The sequence below is a fragment of the Candida margitis genome, assembly GCF_024628925.1.
Source record: "Candida margitis strain CBS 14175 chromosome Unknown scaffold34, whole genome shotgun sequence".
NCBI lineage: Eukaryota > Fungi > Ascomycota > Pichiomycetes > Serinales > Debaryomycetaceae > Lodderomyces > Lodderomyces margitis.
The window spans coordinates 69,996-90,038 of record NW_026261845.1 but is presented as its reverse complement, the minus strand read 5'-3'; the positions used below and the strand labels follow the sequence as shown (position 1 = coordinate 90,038).

The 20,043-nt window shown below is 37.7% G+C and overlaps 8 protein-coding genes across 8 annotated transcripts; 5 read left to right on the top strand and 3 right to left on the bottom strand. All coding sequences in view use genetic code 12, as the record gives it.

Annotated features, from left to right (window-relative positions):
• Positions 1-255: 255 nt before the first annotated feature.
• BEM3 (Bem3p) lies at positions 256-3,630 on the top strand (the record flags this gene model as incomplete). Its single annotated transcript, XM_051815836.1, has 1 exon — positions 256-3,630. The coding sequence occupies one exon, from the start codon at positions 256-258 to the stop codon at positions 3,628-3,630; it is 3,375 nt and encodes a 1,124-aa protein (XP_051670778.1).
• Positions 3,631-3,718: 88 nt separating this feature from the next.
• CANMA_003641 (transcription initiation factor IIA large subunit) lies at positions 3,719-4,558 on the bottom strand (the record flags this gene model as incomplete). Its single annotated transcript, XM_051815835.1, has 1 exon — positions 3,719-4,558. One exon carries the CDS (start codon positions 4,556-4,558, stop codon positions 3,719-3,721), a length of 840 nt encoding a protein of 279 aa, XP_051670777.1.
• A 400-nt stretch (positions 4,559-4,958) lies between these two features.
• Positions 4,959-7,610, bottom strand: FZO1 (mitofusin; the record flags this gene model as incomplete). The annotated part of the gene is made up of 1 exon (XM_051815834.1): positions 4,959-7,610. The coding sequence occupies one exon, from the start codon at positions 7,608-7,610 to the stop codon at positions 4,959-4,961; it is 2,652 nt and encodes an 883-aa protein (XP_051670776.1).
• Positions 7,611-7,917: 307 nt separating this feature from the next.
• On the top strand, positions 7,918-8,559 carry CANMA_003639 (ureidoglycolate hydrolase; the record flags this gene model as incomplete). The annotated part of the gene is made up of 1 exon (XM_051815833.1): positions 7,918-8,559. One exon carries the CDS (start codon positions 7,918-7,920, stop codon positions 8,557-8,559), a length of 642 nt encoding a protein of 213 aa, XP_051670775.1.
• Position 8,560: 1 nt separating this feature from the next.
• Positions 8,561-9,385, bottom strand: CANMA_003638 (uncharacterized protein; the record flags this gene model as incomplete). The annotated part of the gene is made up of 1 exon (XM_051815832.1): positions 8,561-9,385. One exon carries the CDS (start codon positions 9,383-9,385, stop codon positions 8,561-8,563), a length of 825 nt encoding a protein of 274 aa, XP_051670774.1.
• A 488-nt stretch (positions 9,386-9,873) lies between these two features.
• SEC15 (Rab GTPase-binding exocyst subunit) lies at positions 9,874-12,663 on the top strand (the record flags this gene model as incomplete). The annotated part of the gene is made up of 1 exon (XM_051815831.1): positions 9,874-12,663. One exon carries the CDS (start codon positions 9,874-9,876, stop codon positions 12,661-12,663), a length of 2,790 nt encoding a protein of 929 aa, XP_051670773.1.
• A 504-nt stretch (positions 12,664-13,167) lies between these two features.
• Positions 13,168-14,013, top strand: COX11 (Cox11p; the record flags this gene model as incomplete). The annotated part of the gene is made up of 1 exon (XM_051815830.1): positions 13,168-14,013. One exon carries the CDS (start codon positions 13,168-13,170, stop codon positions 14,011-14,013), a length of 846 nt encoding a protein of 281 aa, XP_051670772.1.
• A 3,493-nt stretch (positions 14,014-17,506) lies between these two features.
• On the top strand, positions 17,507-19,642 carry FRE10 (Fre10p; the record flags this gene model as incomplete). The annotated part of the gene is made up of 1 exon (XM_051815829.1): positions 17,507-19,642. One exon carries the CDS (start codon positions 17,507-17,509, stop codon positions 19,640-19,642), a length of 2,136 nt encoding a protein of 711 aa, XP_051670771.1.
• Positions 19,643-20,043: the final 401 nt, after the last annotated feature.

Here is a 20,043-nt window from a genome sequence, read left to right as displayed (position 1 = left end):
AAAAAAGAAAAGAGAAAAAACAGTTGTTAACGAATTTAAAACAATAAACACCTAGAACCTCATATACCCACATTATATTATTTTCATTGTTAAAATAAATATACACCAACAATATTTCTATACACACATACAAGAGATAAAGTCAAGACATCTCACACACGAGACATTTGACGATCAAGAAGAGGCTTATAACGTTAAAGAACTACTTGTGGCACAGGATAGTTACTGAGGAAAGGCATTTTTTACAAAAGAATAATGCAGACGCTAAACAGTCCCTATATCCCACCTTTAGAGATCAACAGGACTCGTCAATCCTCAGCGTCAGTGACGACAGGAAATCATACTCCACACCCAGACTACCCACCGTCGGATTCCCGGTTTGACCGATCAAAACTATCGGATGATGAGTTTATTAAACAATTAATATTTGAAAATAGGGAGTTGAAGAGTGTGATTGAATCGCAACTGAAGACGATTACAGAATTACAGCTGCAGTTGAGGAATCACAATATTTCCCCAAAGGAAACGACTGAGATAACAAAACCAGATAGGACCCCCGATAAAGACGAAGCCCCGATCCCAAAAAAGAGCCCCTTGAAGCTTTCGAAACCATCAGAAAGTTCATTAGTTTCCAGCGGTGTTGGAACGCCTCATCAAGCCTCTACGCCAAACATTGACGATTTTCCCTTGTTGAAACATGCTGACAGTAAAAACAATTTGCTGATTAAGGAGAAAGAAGCATCAACTGAAGATAAATCACTAGAAGTCGAAGAGTCGCAGGGAAAAGCACAAACAAATTCGCCTTACGAAGTCCCAATGAGGTCTTCCCGCAGAAGGCACATTAAGAACGATCTTGGTAGGGAATTAGAAGAAAAGGCAACTTCATCTACTGACGATACTACTAAATCATCGGAACGTCTCATGCCTGAAGTGTCTAAAGAAAGGTCCTTGAAATCTGAGTCAACGTCAGCCATAATTGATGCAGAAGTGGAGGATGTCAAAAACGCAAAGGAATCAGGTCTGTCTTCCCCAGAAGCTACAAAGAGTGCACAACAAAGCAACGTGTCAGTTAACGGCATAGTACTTGAACACACAGACAACACTATCGATATCGCAGATTCTAGCATCAACGACAGCACAATGCTTAGTCAAGAATTGAAACCAACAGATTCAGCAAAATCCAACACGGGAACAACTGCCAATTCCGCCGCTTCCCAGCTTTACTCCCAAAACAACAAAACAAGGAGAAGCAACAGTAGCGTTGCGTCTACATACAAATCATCAAGAATCAAACCACCTGGATCACAGCGCACATTATCGAACTCAAAGAGTAATGCTGAACTAGTAGCACCGACATCATTGAAACAGACACTCAATGATAAAAACGATTCACGTGGCAATGTGTCCTTATACAACACGCCACCCAACAATGCCGTGGCTAGCTTCACTGGCAAAGAGGAACCATTAACACCCGACTTGGACAATGAAAGCAAGACAGAATCGTTCTCGTCAGCGAAATTGAGGATTGAGGATGATGATCTTCCATCAAGACCGGATTTATTCACCTCTGCATCCAATACAGTGCTGAGTCAGGAACTTGCAGCGCCATATGATGTGTCACAACAACAAAACCAATCTAGACCTACTTATCAAACACCAACATCGTCTGCACACAACATTCATCTTTCGAGCCCACAAACTCCTGGATCTAGTTTCAGTGTTTTGCACACCCCCAAAATGGAAATGGACGAGTCCTCATTGTTTATCAAGCCTGAAGAATTTCATACGATATTTATCAAAGTTGTCAGTACGATCCACGTCACTTCGTCTACTGTACAAAATTCTTCCAAAAAGGTGGAAGAGCCCAAGGTTACAATGACGATCAACGATAGGGAAACTAATAAGGAAATGTGGCGGATTCGCAAAACTCATGCTCAATTAGCTGCATTTGATTATGAAATAAGACCTATAGTGGAGTATTTTGGCCTCACTAATTTGCCAGACAAGTCGAGCTTCTTATCAACCACTCCAAGCAAAATTGAACAGAGACGGTCGACTTTGCAAAAGTATTTTAACTCGATATTTGTCATGCCTCATATACCTCGCATGGTTTTGTACAAAATTTGTACGTTTTTGTCATTAGACTTTGTCAATCCACTTGATGATTTCAAGAGTGGGTCAAGAAAAGAAGGCTTTTTGGTGCGCAGGTACAAAGGTTTGGGTAACAGCTGGAAAGTGCGGTGGTGTCAAATTGAGAGCCACTATCTTGAAATTTATACTTTCCCAGGAGGTCCAATTCAAGAGTCTATATCTCTACGAAATGCACAGATAGGACGACAAGCTACTGACTCGGTGGCCGAAGACAAGGGATATAGACATGCATTTTTGATTATGGAGTCAGCAAAAGCGTCTAAGTTGCATTCTACAGCAAGCAAGCACTTTTTCTGTGCTGAGACAGATGAAGAACGAGATGACTGGGTTACTGCGTTGATTGAGTTTACTGAGCCCTCACTGGAATCGAATGAGTCGTCGCCCCGCAACACCTACATTAGCCAGGACACTCCAACTGATCTTGATAAAAGATTCCTGTATGATACATATACTAATAGTAACGACTCGACATATGGCAATCGCCACAATGGGGGTGACCAGAGTAATACTACTGTTGCCTCAGTTTCCAGTGAAGACCAAGCCAAGAAGTCAAAACTTCGGAATTATTTCTCCTTTAGGAATAAAGAAGCTTCAAATGATGAGCAACAACAATATAGCAAACAGCCACAGCCACAGTCACAGCAGGATCAGGATACTCAAGTACATTCATTTCCTTATCCTCGATATGCACAACCACAACAACCAAATTATACGCCACCACCCAGCAATGGATACTACGCCCCTCCTCAGCCACCTGTGTTCAATCAAAACTCAAACAACTCGGTACAGCAGTATCTTGATGACTTGAACATTGGAAACGATATTGCCAAATCCATTTTTGGCCGAAATGTTGAAGAGGCTTATGAATTATCGCGACATGAATATATGGGTCGCGAAATACCCAGCATCTGCTACCGTTGTTTGGACTATTTGAACAAAACAGGTGCAGTTTTTGAAGAAGGTATATTCCGATTGAGTGGCTCGGCATCTACTATTCGACAGTTGAAGGAAATTTTTAATACGCAGTTTGACTTGGACTTATTCCAAACACCATTAAGGCCTGATATAAACACCGTTTCTGGCTTGTTCAAGACGTATTTGCGAGAATTACCGAATCCTATACTAGGTGCATCCACTTACAACCATTTGAATCACATTATGCTCAACAATGCCCAGTCGTTGTCTCCATCACAGATTGCATTTATCTTCCGTGACTTCCTCAATGATCCAAACAATATCGACAAAATCAATTACGATTTGTCTTATATCATATTCAAGTTCCTCAGGCAAATCATTTCCCAAAATCAAATCAATCGAATGAACTTGCGGAATGTGTGTATTGTGTTTGTTCCAACGTTGAATATTAGTCTTGAGGTTTTGAGTACGATTTTGATTGATTTTGAATGTATTTTCGAAAACGGCAAACCGATCCTGGATTCAAACAGAGAAGTATTGGACCTTCATATACCAAATTTTTAAAATACATTAAAATGATACTATTTTTTGTATTTAAAAAGTGAATATATACATACGATACGAGAAAAATTTGTTCTTATATGTACTTCTTTTACCACTCGCATTCACCTGTAGCTTTGTGAAAAACATAGTCCTTGCCGTCAATATTTGCAATGCCTTCTTTCAAGTTTGATTTCCATTTATTTTTGATCCTTTGCACCTTGTCATATAAGCACAACATAATTTGTCCCTCTTGATCACCATCTTCGTCGTCAGATTTTTCGCTCTCTAAGTCATCATCTAAATCGGAGTTTATATCATCTGAATCATTGAAAATATCACCATCTTCATCATCGTCATCGTCATCGTCATCGTCGTCATCTAATGACCCATCAACTTGGTGAAAATCCAGATGGGCCTTTTTCGTCGTGGCCTTCTTTTGTAGCTGCTTGAGTACTTGTTTTGGATTATTTACATGTAATGTCATCTCAAAAGTACCATCAGTTTGTGGTAGTGACGGGAGCGTTAAGGCATCTTCAGTAGGCTCCTTCTTGATTGATGGCAATTCTATACCTAAATCATTATTATAACTCAACACATCAGAAGCTGCAACGTCACCGTTTTGCACATTGCTGTCAATCGTTCCTAGCTGCGATGTCGATGTTGACTCTTCTTTAACTATAATACCCTCGCTTGCATCATCATCATTATTATTATTACTATCATTGTTGTTATTACTTATTAGCAAAGCAGGCTCTTCATCACCATATTCGTCATTCTCGTCCCACGAAAATTTACCGACCTTGGATTGCGACAATTTTTCGCACCATATCTTGCGCAATTCCTGTAGTGTGGCTTCATCAATGCCCATGTTTTCAAAATCCTGACGCGAATCGGATATCACATCCTCTATTATAGTTTCGTATAACTTGCTAGCTTCTGTATTTGACATAATGTGATTAAGAAAGGCAAATGTAAATGAACAATGGAAAACTTAAGAAGGAGATATTGTTTTTACCTTGTAGTAGACGTGCTCGATTAATATCAACAAGGGATGACGTATAAAATTGTATAAGGAAACTTGATTGATTCGAGTATCAGTTGCAGTTATACAGCCCTTTGACGCTTAAAGATTACTAAAGTGGTGAACTTTTCGCTCGCTCCGTTTCAACTTTAATCAATTTATAGGTCGTGTAAAGTTGACAAATTTGTATCGTCTAAATCAAAGGTGCAAACTAATCGTTATTGGCAACCTTTTTTGACAATCTACTGTTCTACTAAATGATATACAAAATGAGACAATTCGTAATCCATATATACAAGAACTATATAAACATATCGTGGCAGCGGCCTTAATCAACAAAATTGAGACTCTCCAAATCAATTTCTTTCAAAACCCTTTGTTGATCATTAACTTTCATCAACAATTGCTTAAAGAACCCAGAACTGATTTCCGCGTCTTTGATGTAAGATTCCAATTTCTTTTTCTGCGACAAGTTCTTGTCAATACTAGTTTGGAAACTATTCATAACTTGCCTTGAAGGATAGTTCAATACTTGTCGACATTCGCCAGCTATACGTATGGAATTGTTGTGAACATAGTTCATCTCTTGAATCTTCTTTTTGATCTTTCTAGCTTGCTTTCTGGATAAGGCATTGGGAATATCACTTATAAGGTAGTAAATGGCAATACCCGAAACTCCAATAAGCACAGGAACTGCAACTCTTTTGATTGTGTTGGGAGTCACGTAGTTACTAAAGTGGTACAATCTATTGATCAATGCACCCGTCGTCAAAAGCTTACCCGATGAATAAATTGTGTGCAAAGTCAATTGAGTGGGTAATTGTTCCTTCAATGCTACCGCATTGGATGGTATTGAAGTGATGACAGAAACAGGGTTAAAGTATGATATTTGCTGCTTCGTAGCCTTTAGATAGTGTTCAGGCAATCCAACAAATACCAAGAATGAGTCGACTGATGGATCAAAGAAATCAGACACCTCAACAGTATCTTCAATGTTTTTTCCAATATCATCCTTAAGCCTAGAGAACATCAACTCAGAATTGAATCTCTTGTCGTTGAGAAACTCCTCGCCCAATGTGGTTTTACCATATTTTGTGATTTCATCAACTTTTGCTGCAGTTACTTGCTTTGCTAATTCTTCGCTTTTCAATACGGAATCGTAAATTACATCCATCAATGCCAACTGTGACTCCTTTGCATACTCAAAAAGATATTGCAATCCTTCATATTGAACGACTGGCTTATCACCTAGATTATCAATTACAGTAACCATTTCTTGGGTGGTGCCGTTGTACACTTGAGTGCATGTTTCTTCAATAACCGAGTTGATAGTGTCGGCAATTTTGTGGGACTTTGAAATAATCTCATCAACTTTTGGAGCAACCAGGCTATTAAGCTCCAACAATTTATCTTGTCTTTCGTCATTATAAATTTTTTCGTTGATCTTGCTCAACGTTTGCAAATCATGCAACAAATTGAGAAGATAGCTTTTTGCAGGTAGCAATTTTGATATTGATCGCTTCTCCAAAAGAAACTTTCTTAATGAAGCCTCAAGGAGATCAAAGTCTGGGTGGTCGGGGTTATTGTTATTATTGCTGTCGCCATCATCATCGCCATCACCGTCACCATCGTCACCGTCACCTCCTCCACCTCCTCCATCTCCATTAATCTCAGTAGAGCTTACAAAATGAATAAACTCCTTTGCATTCTTGTATGTATCAGGTGAAAGGTTCTTGATCTGATCCAAAATTCTCTTTTTACACTTTTCCTTATCTTTTATATTGTCAAATCGGTTCACAACTATGAAAACATACCTCTTTTCATTAGCAGCCGCAGCAATGAATTCTTTGGCTGACAAGGTAAAGTGGTTTTCGGCACTAACCACAAAAACAACCAAATCAATCTCCTCTTGACGTGAAAAGACTTGGGTTGTTTGGTATGAGTCCATATTCAACCCTGGCGCATCAATTAGCTTCACGTCAATAACTCCATTACGGAGCAAACTCTCTTGGAAGGAACGATTATCAAGCACATACACCTTTAATAACTTGTACTTGTCACAGTCATAAACCAAGTCTTCTAATTCCAGTAGCGGATGTACTTCATACGTAGATTCATCAGTCTTTTTGTACTCCTTCTCTATAGGAATAGCATGGACCTCTTCGACTTCATCGTTTTCTTTTTGAGCATCAATAACTTCACAGAAAACAGATGTACATGGCTGTTGATCTTCCGGAAGGAGCTTCCTTCTTAAAAGGGCATTACAGAAGGTGGATTTTCCTGCATTCAAATCTCCTGTAACAAACACTTTTGACGAAGTGTCGTCGACTCTTTCTTTCAAGTTAAGCAAGTATTTGGTTTGCCCATGGAGTTTCTTCTCCAATAATGCAGCTATGGATTTCTTGTCCAAGTTCGAAACCAAATTGTCGTCGCCGTGGCCGCCGCGAATGTTGATTTTCAAAATCTTAAATTCTGGTAATTCCTTACTGATAACATCTTCTTCCTTAATTTTTTGTTTTGCCAACTGCTTAATGCTTGAATTTTGTCTCACTAAACCCAAGTGTGCCTTTGCACTGTTCAACAAGATTTTTGATCCGTCTTCAATTTCAGTTGGGTAGAAAACAGGCCGCTCTTTATTCTCTTTTATAATTTCATCAATGAGTTCGATGGTCTGATTAATAGATCTATCCAATGATAGTTTGTTGTCGTTATACTTAAGTTGTTGCAATGAGGCATTGATATGCTGATGATTCTGAAATGCCATTCCTCGTGTAGCATCTGACGAGCTACTTCCTTCTACGCCATCAAGTAAAGTTGTCCCGTCATGGGATAAGTGACTCTCACCAGGAATATACACTAACTGCGACGGTTTATTGAAAGACCCATCTATAAGAGTCTCGTCATCACCACCACCATTGTCATCATCATTAGGAGACTTGTTCTTTGGTTCCTTCGGTTGAAGATTGGGGAATCCAGCCATATTGGGTAGTATGTAAATATATCACCCCAAGTGTAGTGTGTGTGTGTGTGTGGTAGCTATAGACTAAGCTAATGTTTTTGTGTTGGTAAATTGGATAACTGAAGGCAATATAAACATTAAACGGTAAAATAATGGAATGATCTCTCGTTATGGAAAATTTCTTTCTTTGTGATCACGGATATTAAACACCTTGCACGTGACTTACACGCTCTCTCTTTCCCTTCTTCTTCGGGTATCTCCATAAATACTTTGAGATAACAATAATTCAATTGAAAAATCCCCACAACTTCGACATCTTTCTTTAACCATGGCCCTTAAAACTTTTCAGTTGGATAACAAGCAACAAATTGTTGCTACACCATTAACTCCTCAGGCATTTGCACCCTACGGTGGTGTCATTAGTGCAGATCATCAATTTCAAAATGTCCAGAAATCAGAAGCAAACTACGGTACAGCTATAAAGTTACATAAAGTGGCTCCAGTTGTCAATAATTTTCACAACTCACCTAGTGGTGCCAAAGAAACGGCTAACTGGAACATCTTTCGGTGTACTGCACCAAAACATTTAATCAAGCACGGTGGATCAAAAGCCGTTTATTTATCGAAGGTTTTGGAAAGACATCCATTTAGCACCCAAACATTTGTACCTATGGGGCAGGATAAGGCGAAATTATCCTATTTGGTCATTGTGGCTAAAACTGACGAATCAACTTCTGAGCAGTTACCAAACCCCTCTCAAATCAAGGCTTTTATATGCAAAGGAAACCAATCTATCACATACGGTGCAGGAATATGGCATGCACCAATGGTTGTGATTGACGAGACTATCCCCCACTTGGATTTTGCAGTTTTTATACACGAGAATGGTGTCGCAGATGAAGATTGTCAAGAGTGCTATTTCAATCCCGGCTACAACGTTGAGTACACATTAGATTCATCAAAATTATAAGTTATATAAACTCCATAAATTCATCGACAAGCTCTTTTGCATACTGTTCTCTCTCAGCTTGTGGTAGCTTGCTGGCTTTCTCTTTTGCCAAGTTGATTTTGGAAAACATTTGTTCCAAATCAACATTGTTCTCATCCAACAAGCCTGTATGCATCTCTTTTAACTTGTTGAGTTTGTTGTCGTGATACTGGTTTTGATCTTGCCTGATTAGTTCCATATTGGTCCAGTCATGTGTTTCAAACAATTCTAGTAGTCTATCTCTTCCCATTCGCTCTCGGTGTTCATTGATACCACTTTGTTCCATATTAATGAATTCAAATCCGTGGGTTATTACTTCATCTTCAATTCCATCCATTTTGAATAGTTCTGCGCTTTCTCCACTTGGCACAGTTCCGACAACAGCCCAAAATCCATCCCAATCACCATTTTGTTCTACTCTAGCTCGAATGTCATCTATTTCATTCAACAACAAAGGTAGGAAGTCGGATTGGTCCCAGTTCATATTGATCGTGAATATAATTCCGTCAAGCACTTCTCTTAATTCTTCAGCCTCTTCAGCCAAAAACTCATCCTTCCAATCTCGTAACTCTTTTATGTATTCTTCGTAGGCGGAGTAGTTGCGGTTGGATGGGTATTCGTCGATCATGAGTTTCAAATCTACCGTGTAGTACTTTGTGGAGAATGAGGTCATCTGGATTATCCCGCTATGTGAATCATCATTCACTCCAGATCTCGTAGAAGCTGGATCGCTTTTCAGAATAAGGTCAGCCATACGCAATTTGCCGCTATTTGGGGGACCTATAATAAGTACATGGTTAGGTAACATTTGATAATAGACGTGTTTGGGATTGGGCGTTTGAATGTAGCAGAGAAGATACAAAATTTGGTAAACTAATACGCGCCAATTACCTCTAAAATGACAAGAACTAAGCTGAAATCTTACAAATAACGGTGGAAGACGACTGCTAACTGGATACATATAACCCTCATCTCAGACATAGGAAGGGACGCATTATTTTGATTGATATTCGATATAGTCATTCTACAGCTCTACTATAAACACAAGTTGTGTACACCATTGTTGCAGAGTATAGCCATGATACTGTACTCTCCAAACAGATAATATCCACCTACAAAGCTCTGGAGTAGAGCTCACTTAGATTTGTTGGTCAAATCCAGTGTACCAGTGTATCAACTAAATCCTGATCCGCAAGGTCCTACGTTTTGCAAAAGGAAAAAAAATCAACACAATTTCCGTTCGTGAACACCAGTCGAAAATAACTCAACCATAACACAACACAAGACGCGACCACTATGGCTCCATCAAGAAGTAGTGTACCAATATCTAATGGTCATAGTGAGACAGCAACAGCTAAAGATGCCAATGACAAGAAGCAAGCGGTGGATAGCATCCAATTGGAAAACTTGCTACTTCGAGACGAAGAAATATTTCAGACATCGTTAAATTCAGATGATTATCTAGATAGCCTTGCCCCAATAATCAAAAATGCAGTCAAACTGAATGGTTTGAATGATTTGATAACCAAGTTGAACGATATAGTGCATCAGAAAGATGAAGAGTTGAATCAAGTTTCCATTGACTCGATGGACGAGATTAACCAATGCATGAACACAATTGCCAGTATACACCGAAGTGCGGATGAATTGAACAGCCAGTTCCTTACTGTGAACCAGGGCTTAAACAAGTCTGCATATGAGCTTATAACAAGAAAGAAAAACTATATCAAATACAAAGAAGTGTGCAATAGAATCAACGAAACTCATGTGGTGTTGACGGAATGTATTCAAGTATTGGAATTGATGAATAGAATATTGGACTTGATAAAACAAACGAAATACTTTCTGGCATTGAAATTGATTGATGAAATGACCAATATCCATATACAGAAAGTCGAAGAGTTTAGCTTTGCCAAGAAGATTGTGGCTTCAACACCGCATCTAACCAAGATGATCAAGGATGATTCTTTTGAAAACTTGACCAGGTGGTTATCAATAAATTTGGAAAAGAAATTGTCGGCCGCGGGTGACAATATCTATGAAAATCTTTATCAATTACTGGATATATGGTTAGCGCAAACAAAGAAAAACGAAATATATAAACCATACAAGTTGAACTCACCGGTTGAGTTGAGTTTGAGAAACCCGACACTAAATTATAATGTTTTTGAAGATAGCTCATTGAATATCCAGTTGGACAATGTTTATGACGCGATTTTAGTGTATCAGACTTTGCACGAGTTAGATACTCTTAGAGACGTATACTACAAAGAGTGGATGAAAAAATATAGCCGAATCATCTATCCCCTCACTTCAGCCTCTGCCAATAAGAAGGAGATCATTTTCAGCAACAATGACTTGGAAGACTATTTACGAAAGATTGCCGCATTTTTTGTAATGGATAAACAGTTGAATTTGATTACAAAATTCCAATTGCGTACAAATACGCAGGCAGATGATTTATGGATTTCTTATGTCTCCAAGTTGAAGCCTGTTTTGCTATACAATTTGAAGAGGAATGATTATTATGACCTTCGAGAGTTGCATGTATTTAAGCAAATTGTTGGCGATTTTATTCAAATCATGGACTCAAACGAATACTATATTGGCGATCTTTATGAAGTCTTGATGATCATTTTCAAAGACTATTTTGCTCCATTGATTGTGCAAGACTTCAGAAAGCAATATGTTGGAGCCATGCAAAAAGAGTTGTACACCTCATTGCAAGTTGGTAGGAAGGATTATGAGGATGTCATGAAATGCATTTTTTATTATGACAACGCACCATTTGCACCTAGAAAAGTTGGTGATAGATTTCCTGTCAAATTTCCATTTAGTGAAGATTACGTCACATTTTGTAAACTTTTACGGAGACTAATGTCCAGAACATTAAAGTTTATTGCAGATCATTACGGTTACGAAACCAATGAAATAATAAATATTATCGTGAATGACATATTTGAAGAATTTTTGGGCCAGAACAAGGGTTTTGGAATAGCATGGGAGATGGAAGATTTTATACGCAAAAATTCCACAAATAAAGAGGTCACTGCTCAAAGTTTCGTCAACTTGGAGTACTATCTCGTGGGGTTGGAGAAGATTGGTAAGCTTCTCAATAGTGAATTGAGAAAAGAAACAGGTATGGGGATAAACAATATTGACAACAATGGTTCGTTCACTTTGAGAGCAGTGGACACATTTACCAAATTGAAAAAGTTTTCAGAGCAGACTCTTTACCAAATGGTTGACACAAAGTTGCAGGAGTTATTGGATTTGGTAGAATACGAGGATTATACACCACAGGAACTGGAGCGCAATTCCGAGGCCAATTTTTCTGTCAAAGACTTTGCTATGTTTTTGGAAAATTTATTTACATCTATTTTTGAAAATTTGTCACCTCAATTGCGTACTTTGGGGTTGTTTAGAGCCTATGACTTTGTTTCTCAATACTTTTTGGGGATATTACACGATGCCCCAACTTACAATTCCACATTTATTGACAACTTTGATTTGGACATCAAGTATCTTGAAAAGTCAGTGCAAAGTTTGGGCAGCCCAGAAGAGGAGGCAATGGATGCTTCGCAGGGTAATGTTTCAATTGAATCTACATTTTCTGAATTGAGACAAAGTGTCGATTTATTGAAATTGGACAACTATGAAGAATATTTGAACAATAACACCTATAGGACAAGAAACTTCAGCTCCATAAAGTTTGAGAGGGGTGTTCAGTTGATAAGCAAGATGCAAGGACGAGAAGATGCCAAATTGGCACGCAGTGCAAGTTTCCATAAATCACCTCAACGCTCCAACACCATGAATTCAATTTCACATTCAATTTCGGGTAGGAACTTTGCCAATCTTATGGGAAATAGATCCAATGAAGAAGAAAGCACGCCAGGGTTGAACATCAACTCCAATCCAAATTCGAGACCTGTTTCACCTTCGCAATCACCATCACCCAGAGCAGAACCAGGATTCAGGCAAACGTCAGGGTTGAGTTCTGGATCAGTCTCGGGCCCGGGCTCGAATTCACGTCTTGCACAATTAGCTGGAAGATTTAAACAGAATGGGCAGAACGGAGAGTGATTCAAAGAATGCGGACTTTACCAAAACTTTAACTTTCCAAGCCAACTTTTTCGTTTGTTAAGTTCTTGTTGTTTCAACTCTGTAACAATAGTTTGTATTTGTGATTCTAAATCATTAGATTTTGCCACTAGATCTGTCTCGACTTCTTTGTACTCTAGGTTAGTCCATAATGTATGTAAGAGTAGATATGTAGTTAACGAAATTGTGAGGGTATTGAAAATTGCATGACCAAATTGGGATATTTTCGGCTTCGGTGGGTTTATAGTAGTGTCGGGTATAATTGTCGAATAGTCTCTGATAAATTTCGATCTGAGGAGAAGGACCCGACGTGGGGTTCGTATAAGTGATCGCGATATCATTGTTGAAAAACGGCTTTTGTTAATGGTGATGGATAAAACCGTTGATAATTTTTTTTTTCCTTTCATCAAAATGTAGCCTGTTTTTTTTTCCTCCATTGTAAAGGTCCCCATCATTGAAGAAAACCTCTACAACTCCACTAACACAATGATTGGGGCTATAAGACTACATACTATCGGGCTAAGGGCTATTCAAATGGCTAAATTAAGACCTTGTAAACCACTTTTCAGACCCAGTTTTGCTCGTCAGTTTCATCAATCAGTCATCCGAAACCAACACAACCAACAGCAGGATCAACAACAGGACCAATCGCATTTACATAAGGAGGCCAAACTTGAGGCTGAGAGAGCTCGTATTGATAAACTCACACAAGAAAGAGAAGAACGCCAGCGCTTCAAAAACAGAACTGCAACATATTACACAGCTTCACTAGGCATAGTATTTCTTGCATTGGCATTTTGTGCTGTGCCCGTATATCGTGCTATCTGTCAACGTACAGGATGGGGTGGTATTCCAATCACTGATAGTTCACGGTTCACACCTGATAAATTGATTCCGGTAGATACCAATAAGCGTATCCGAGTGCAATTTACTTGTCAGTCATCGGGGGTTTTACCCTGGAAGTTTACTCCTTTGCAACGTGAAGTTTATGTTGTCCCCGGAGAAACTGCATTGGCTTTCTATCGCGCCAAGAATATGAGTAAGGAGGATATTATAGGGATGGCTACGTATTCAATCATCCCGGAAAATGCTGCTGCTTATTTCAACAAGATCCAGTGTTTTTGCTTTGAGGAGCAACGATTAAGTGCTGGTGAAGAGGTTGATATGCCCGTTTTCTTTTTCATTGATCCCGATTTTGCTAAGGATCCAAACATGAGGAGCATCGATGATGTTGTGTTACATTATTCGTTCTTCAAAGCAGCATATTCGGATGGAGAATTGTCAGCGGTTCCAAGTGGTAAATTGGAGTTGAAAGCGGAGATGGTTCAGTGATGATGTTGAAGAAGATTTTGCAAGGTTCAAACTCAGTTATTCAATAACAATACCAACACTCTCTTGTATATAGAATCACTAGATTTGGGAAAGTTCACTTATAGTCCCAAATAAATAAAAATATAGCACTATTAGTATAAGTTTTATGTTCACTGAGGATGTTATTTTCTGGTAAAACTATATTTGGGTATTGGTATCACTCGATGACTTCACTATCTATTGTCACACTAACTCATACCCCACGATATATGAGATCTCACTACTTATAACAGCTTGAATCTACGTACAATCTCATCTGAACTGTAAACGGTGAGTATATTGATCAAATTGTATACCTCTTGCATCAAGGCTGCAGCTTTATCACATCACAACAGAAAATGTTACATAGTAGTTCTTTTCCATGTTGAACGATTCTTGTAAATATGAGAAAAGAAGAAGGATCCCATTCACGCCTTGTACAGTTCGCAAGTAACCACGAGAGAACTCCAGCTGAAGTGATAAAATACGAATGACATAAATTGTATTATCGTGACAAGTACAAAAGACGACAATTGCATTCCAGTGTTTTTTCCTTTTTGTGGAAGAGATGATGAACAGAAGTTATCTGATTCGATCAGTAAGCAAAATTTTCTTCAACGTTTTACAGGACTGCTTCAAACACAAAAGTATGTACCAAAGTTTAAAGTATTGGTTGTTACTTGACCTACTTAATAGCTTCTAAAAATAGACATCTAAAGATATAGATTACGACAAAGTTTGTTGGATAACTTGAGTTGTCAGCATTTCTTTGCCCAAACCTGCACGTTTTCTTCCATCCTCCCCTCCCAAACTAAAAGAAATCAGCAAAGCTAGCTTCAATGCATAGCGCACAGGACAGATAAACCAATCAAAAAAATGTTTTTTTAATTTCAACTCCGCGGTATCGCTCTTGCGTTCGTGTGTATTAACCAGTAATTCCTTTTTTCAAGTTTTTTCCCCTTCCACACCCGCTATGCGGTTAAAGCTTACCAAACGCAACACTAAAATATGTCAATACTTAACCTTAACGGAAAAATAGTATTATCTTGGCATTCTAATTACGTACTGGCAACAGAGTTTCACTTGGTACAAAAAGAAACCTTCTTTTAGTAATTGATTAATAATAAAAGACTTTGAGGTTACGAACTTATGATTGTTAATGTGTTGAACAGTGACACATATTGTTTACAAATAAAGAAACTTTTGTTGTTGTTGTTGTTGTTGTTGGTTCAAAGGTATGGCGGGTAGCTACTGTTTCTTCATTTTAGTGTTAAATTAGTCTCTGATTAAATTGATTAAAAAAATAAAACGTATTGCTTATATTACACAAATGCAAACCATTATTATATATTCCCTTTGTTTTTAAAGTTTTTTTGTCTGACTGATTTTTTTCCTCTTGATGCGGCACACAGACATGTCTGACACGGTTTTATTTACATATTTAATTGGACGAACAGGTATTGATGGAACTTTGGCTGAACAAGAAGGTAATAGGCTCGTAACTCTCTCTCCAACGACGCAAGAAGAACAAGAAAAAATAAAAACATTTTTTAAGCCACCCAAAACTGTTTTATGCTTTTAATGTATAGTGTAATCTTTAGTCAAAGGGGGAGGGAGGGATATTAATTTAATATTCTGTCAAAAAATAGTTAAATTTGATTACCCCTTGATTGCTTACGCAAGCACATTTACAACTCTACAACTTCCAGCTAGTGAACGGTACTTGGAGCTTCAGTTAAACCAGCCAACCTCACTTGTTGACTTGTGAGGCACAAAATTTTAAACGGAATAAATGCTGACACTGTTTTGTTTTCTATTTCTCATTTTTTTAACCACCTGTCATATTTTAGTTCTTTGTGTAGTTGTGGAATTATTCCGCTTTCTCAAATATCCAACCACGCTTTACGATGAGGCGAAATGAAAAGGAAGCAGAGAAACCAGCGGTAAATTTAGCATTTTTATAAAAAGAAAGTAGAAGGCTGTAGCCAATAAGGGATCTTATATTTACTCATTTAAGTTAATTTAAGCAAAAACAATAGGGTATAAATTGGCCTATTGTTATGGTACTTTCTATTGTACTTAAAATTAGTTCAATTATTGAGAGTGAGAAAGAGAGAAAGAATAACAGGAGAATCTACAAAAACAATAGGTTAATAGAAAAGTGTGTGTTACTTATTTTTTTTTTAAAAAAAAAATAAAACCTTTGATTGATTTGATCAGATAAAAAAAACCACTACAAAAATCGAAATTAAAAATTTTTTTCTCTTTTGTATTTTTATTGGGCGGCAAAGCGCAGACAATCTATAGAACTTCAAGAAAAAGGAATGATTTAACTTAAAAATCCATACCTGTGGAGACTGCCATTATTCGTATTTGTTATGCTTTGACATAGTTGTAGCCAATAACAGCCCTCCTTACGGTAATCCATCAACAACAATGCTACATGTTCGCTAAATTTGTAACCAACAAAGAAATGTAACTCTTCCCAGACGTTTTTTTTAGTTCGTTTGTGATATCTTTTTCTTCAGGAATGCCGTTTAAGCGCCAAAAGAAATAACATTTCCAATTCCGAAAGCTGCTACTTTTGGCCCTTTACTATTGTCACGGAGCCAAGAAATTTTGGGTTGGCATACGTTGCTCACTAAGGAAGCGCTGGTCAATGGACTTTAACTTGTAACCCACGAGACCTTCCATGAGTAAATGGATGAATTGAAGAAGAACTGAGGATTAAAAGGACTATACTTTGTGCAGGGTATATTATGTTTCGCAAGCATAAGATACTCGGTAATATACACCTCACATTGCATACGTTTACATTATATTCCACCCGGTGCTTCATTGTCCGGTACATAATCTATTCAATCGACTCGAAAGTTTGATCTAGAACTTGCAGAGATCGCTAGGCAAACAATAAGCCAAAGAGCACTCCCATTCTGTAATAATGGAAAGGGTAATAAACCCAATAAGATTGTTCACTTTTGTAATGAGCCTCTACACAAATAAACAAGAGATTAATATTCCCCAATTGTATTGTGTTGGGGGTTTTTGTCAAATGAAATTTATTGCAAAAGTGAAGGACAAAAAATAAATGTCTGTTTTTATATGCTTACATACAGGTCTGTTCCTTTGTTTAAAAATAATTTACTAAACCAAAAAGCCCCATTACACAAAATAGCTAAACTTTAAACAAGTAATGTATTGGTTTTTTTTTTTTTATATTTTTTTACACACAATGCACACCCAAAAGTATCTCTGGCTGGAATAGATAGATGTAACCGATAACATATATATATTCAACAATGTCTCCCTTGTCTTTCTGTCAAAATTTTCGTATTCTAATCAATTCCTTTTCCTTTCCTTAGATTTGGTTTCCTTTTTTTTTGGTTTTTTTGTTTTTTTTTTTTGCAACTTCATTGAGCCATCAAGCATCCAAGTTCAAGGGTCAAAAGAGAAAGAAAACAACAATTCAATAATAATGGTGTCCTTTAGTAAATCATTATTTGCATTACTTTCAGTATGCCTAGTCTCAGTTAATGCAAGTGACGATGGATATACAATTTACCATGCTGATGATTTCCCAGTTCAAGCATGTACCGGTATCATTGGTAAGACCGCCACATTTTTCCCCAGCACTGCGAAGAATGGATACTGTGATGTTAACAATCAACCAGCCTTGGGTACTATGGCTGAGTGTATTGAGATGATGATGAATTACAAAAACAAAAACTCGCGTAAATTGTTTATTACCAGTTGTAAAAAGAAGAATTTAACTGAAGACCAATATTACGCTGCCTTGCAAAATGCCACTGATTTTGGATTTGTTAATACTACTGCTGAAACGGGGTTCAACAAGTCGGAATTATACTACAAACCAGTTTTGTTAACTCAAAAGAAGGTTGATAGAGCTTATGATGCCGTTGCTACAAGGTGGTACAACTACAACTATGCCCAATGGTTTGGTATTGCTTTGATGCTGTATTGGTTTGGTGTTTTGTTTATCGCTGGTATCGTCAACTTGTGCTACTTCCTTTTCCCATCACTCATCAAGTCTTTTAAAGGTAAGTTGGTTAATGCGTTCCGTAAATATTTGACTTTACCAGCATTGTTCAACAAGACTCATGTCCACCACAAAGTTGTTTTCAAGTACTTGGTACTTATGTTCCCTACCAGATTGGAGTCGTTGATTGTCGTTGGATGGTTTGCTATGGCTTTGACTATGTGCTGTACCAACTATGTCCACGTTGTACCTAATTATATTTGGCCAGACACTGCTAATGAAATTGGAAGAAAAGTTGCTGATAGAACCGGACAAATCGTCATGTGGTTGATGCCGCCATTGGTGTTGTTTGCCGGCAGAAACAATTTCATGCAATGGGTCAGTGGCTGGCCATATGCTAGATTTGTCTACATTCACAAATGGATGTCAAGAATTGTCTTCATCATGTCGATTGCTCATGCTGTTGGTATGACCTATAACGGACGTATTCTTGGAAAATATGTATCCAGATTTCAACAACCTTATGTTCGTTGGGGTACCGTTTCCATTGTTGCCATGGGTGTAATGTGTTTCCAATCCTTGATGTTTTTCAGAAGAAACAACTATGAAGTGTTTGTTATGGGTCATATTATCTTGGCAGTCTTTGCCATTGCTGGTTTATGGCTCCATACTAAACCTCTAAGTTTCGATTACTGGATGATTGCTGCTGTTTCAGTTTGGGTATTTGATCATGTTGTTCGTCTTGGTAGATTGTTTTCATTTGGTTTGCATACAGCTCAAGTTCAATTAATTGCCAATGAAACCGTTAGAGTCACTGTTTCTAGACCAGCTTGGTGGATTCCATTCCCTGGTTGTCACGCGTTTATTCATTTTATGAGACCTACTTGTTTCTGGCAATCACATCCATTTACCATTATTGACTCGGTGGTTGAGACCAAGACCATCACTTTTTACTTGAAAGTTAAAGGAGGTATGACACATGGATTGTATCAATACTTGGCCAAACAACCAAGTCAAACTGCTTCGATCAAGGTTTCCGTTGAAGGTCCATATGGTAACCCAATTGCTATCAATAGATTTGAATCCAGTGTATTTGTTGCTGGAGGAAATGGTATTCCAGGTCTTTATTACGAAGCTACTTCAATTGCTAAAAAGTTTGGAGAATCAAGATCAATTAAATTCTATTGGGTCATTCGTCATTACCGTAGCTTGGAATGGTTTTATCAAGAATTACAAAAATTGAAGGACTTGCCATCAATTACACCAATTGTTTACGTGACTCAACCACATGTTGGATTGACTGAACCAATTGAAACCGCCTTAACTGATGATGAATTGGAACAAGAAGAAGAACAAGAAAAGAAATCAGATTCATATGAAAAGGAGGATTACATCGTTAAACTTAGAAAGCAATTGAGTCACATTGAATTTAGAGAATACAGACCTGACTTTTACCAAATTATTGGTGAAGAAATCAAGGAAACAGTGACTCCATTGGCTATTGCTTCTTGTGCACATGGATCAATGGTTGATGACGTTAGGAAATCAGTTGCTGATCATTTGGATGATTCAAAATACAGAATTGAATTGTTTGAACAAATCCAAGGTTGGTAAGGGAGATATGCTTGATGTTGTATTAAAGATTTTGTAATTGTTGTTGTTGATGTTATCGTTGTTGTTGTTGTTATTATTATTATTATTATTATTATTATTATTATTATTATTATTATTATTATTATTATTTTAGGTTGCAGTTTAGCTATTTATAGAAATTATCTTTTAACGAAGGTTTAATATTTAATAAAGTCCAAGAGCGTAGCGTAAATATCGGAATCAGTTTGGATCTAGCTCTTGGATCCACTAGGTCATAAAAATGGCAACAATTTTCCTGGCATCTTTTGTACCGGGTTAAGGCAATAGGGTCACAAATAGAAACGTAAATAACAAAAATAAAAATTTTTATTTTTATTTACGTTTTTTGCTTTTCGCATCGAGGGGGGAGGGCAAAACAATGA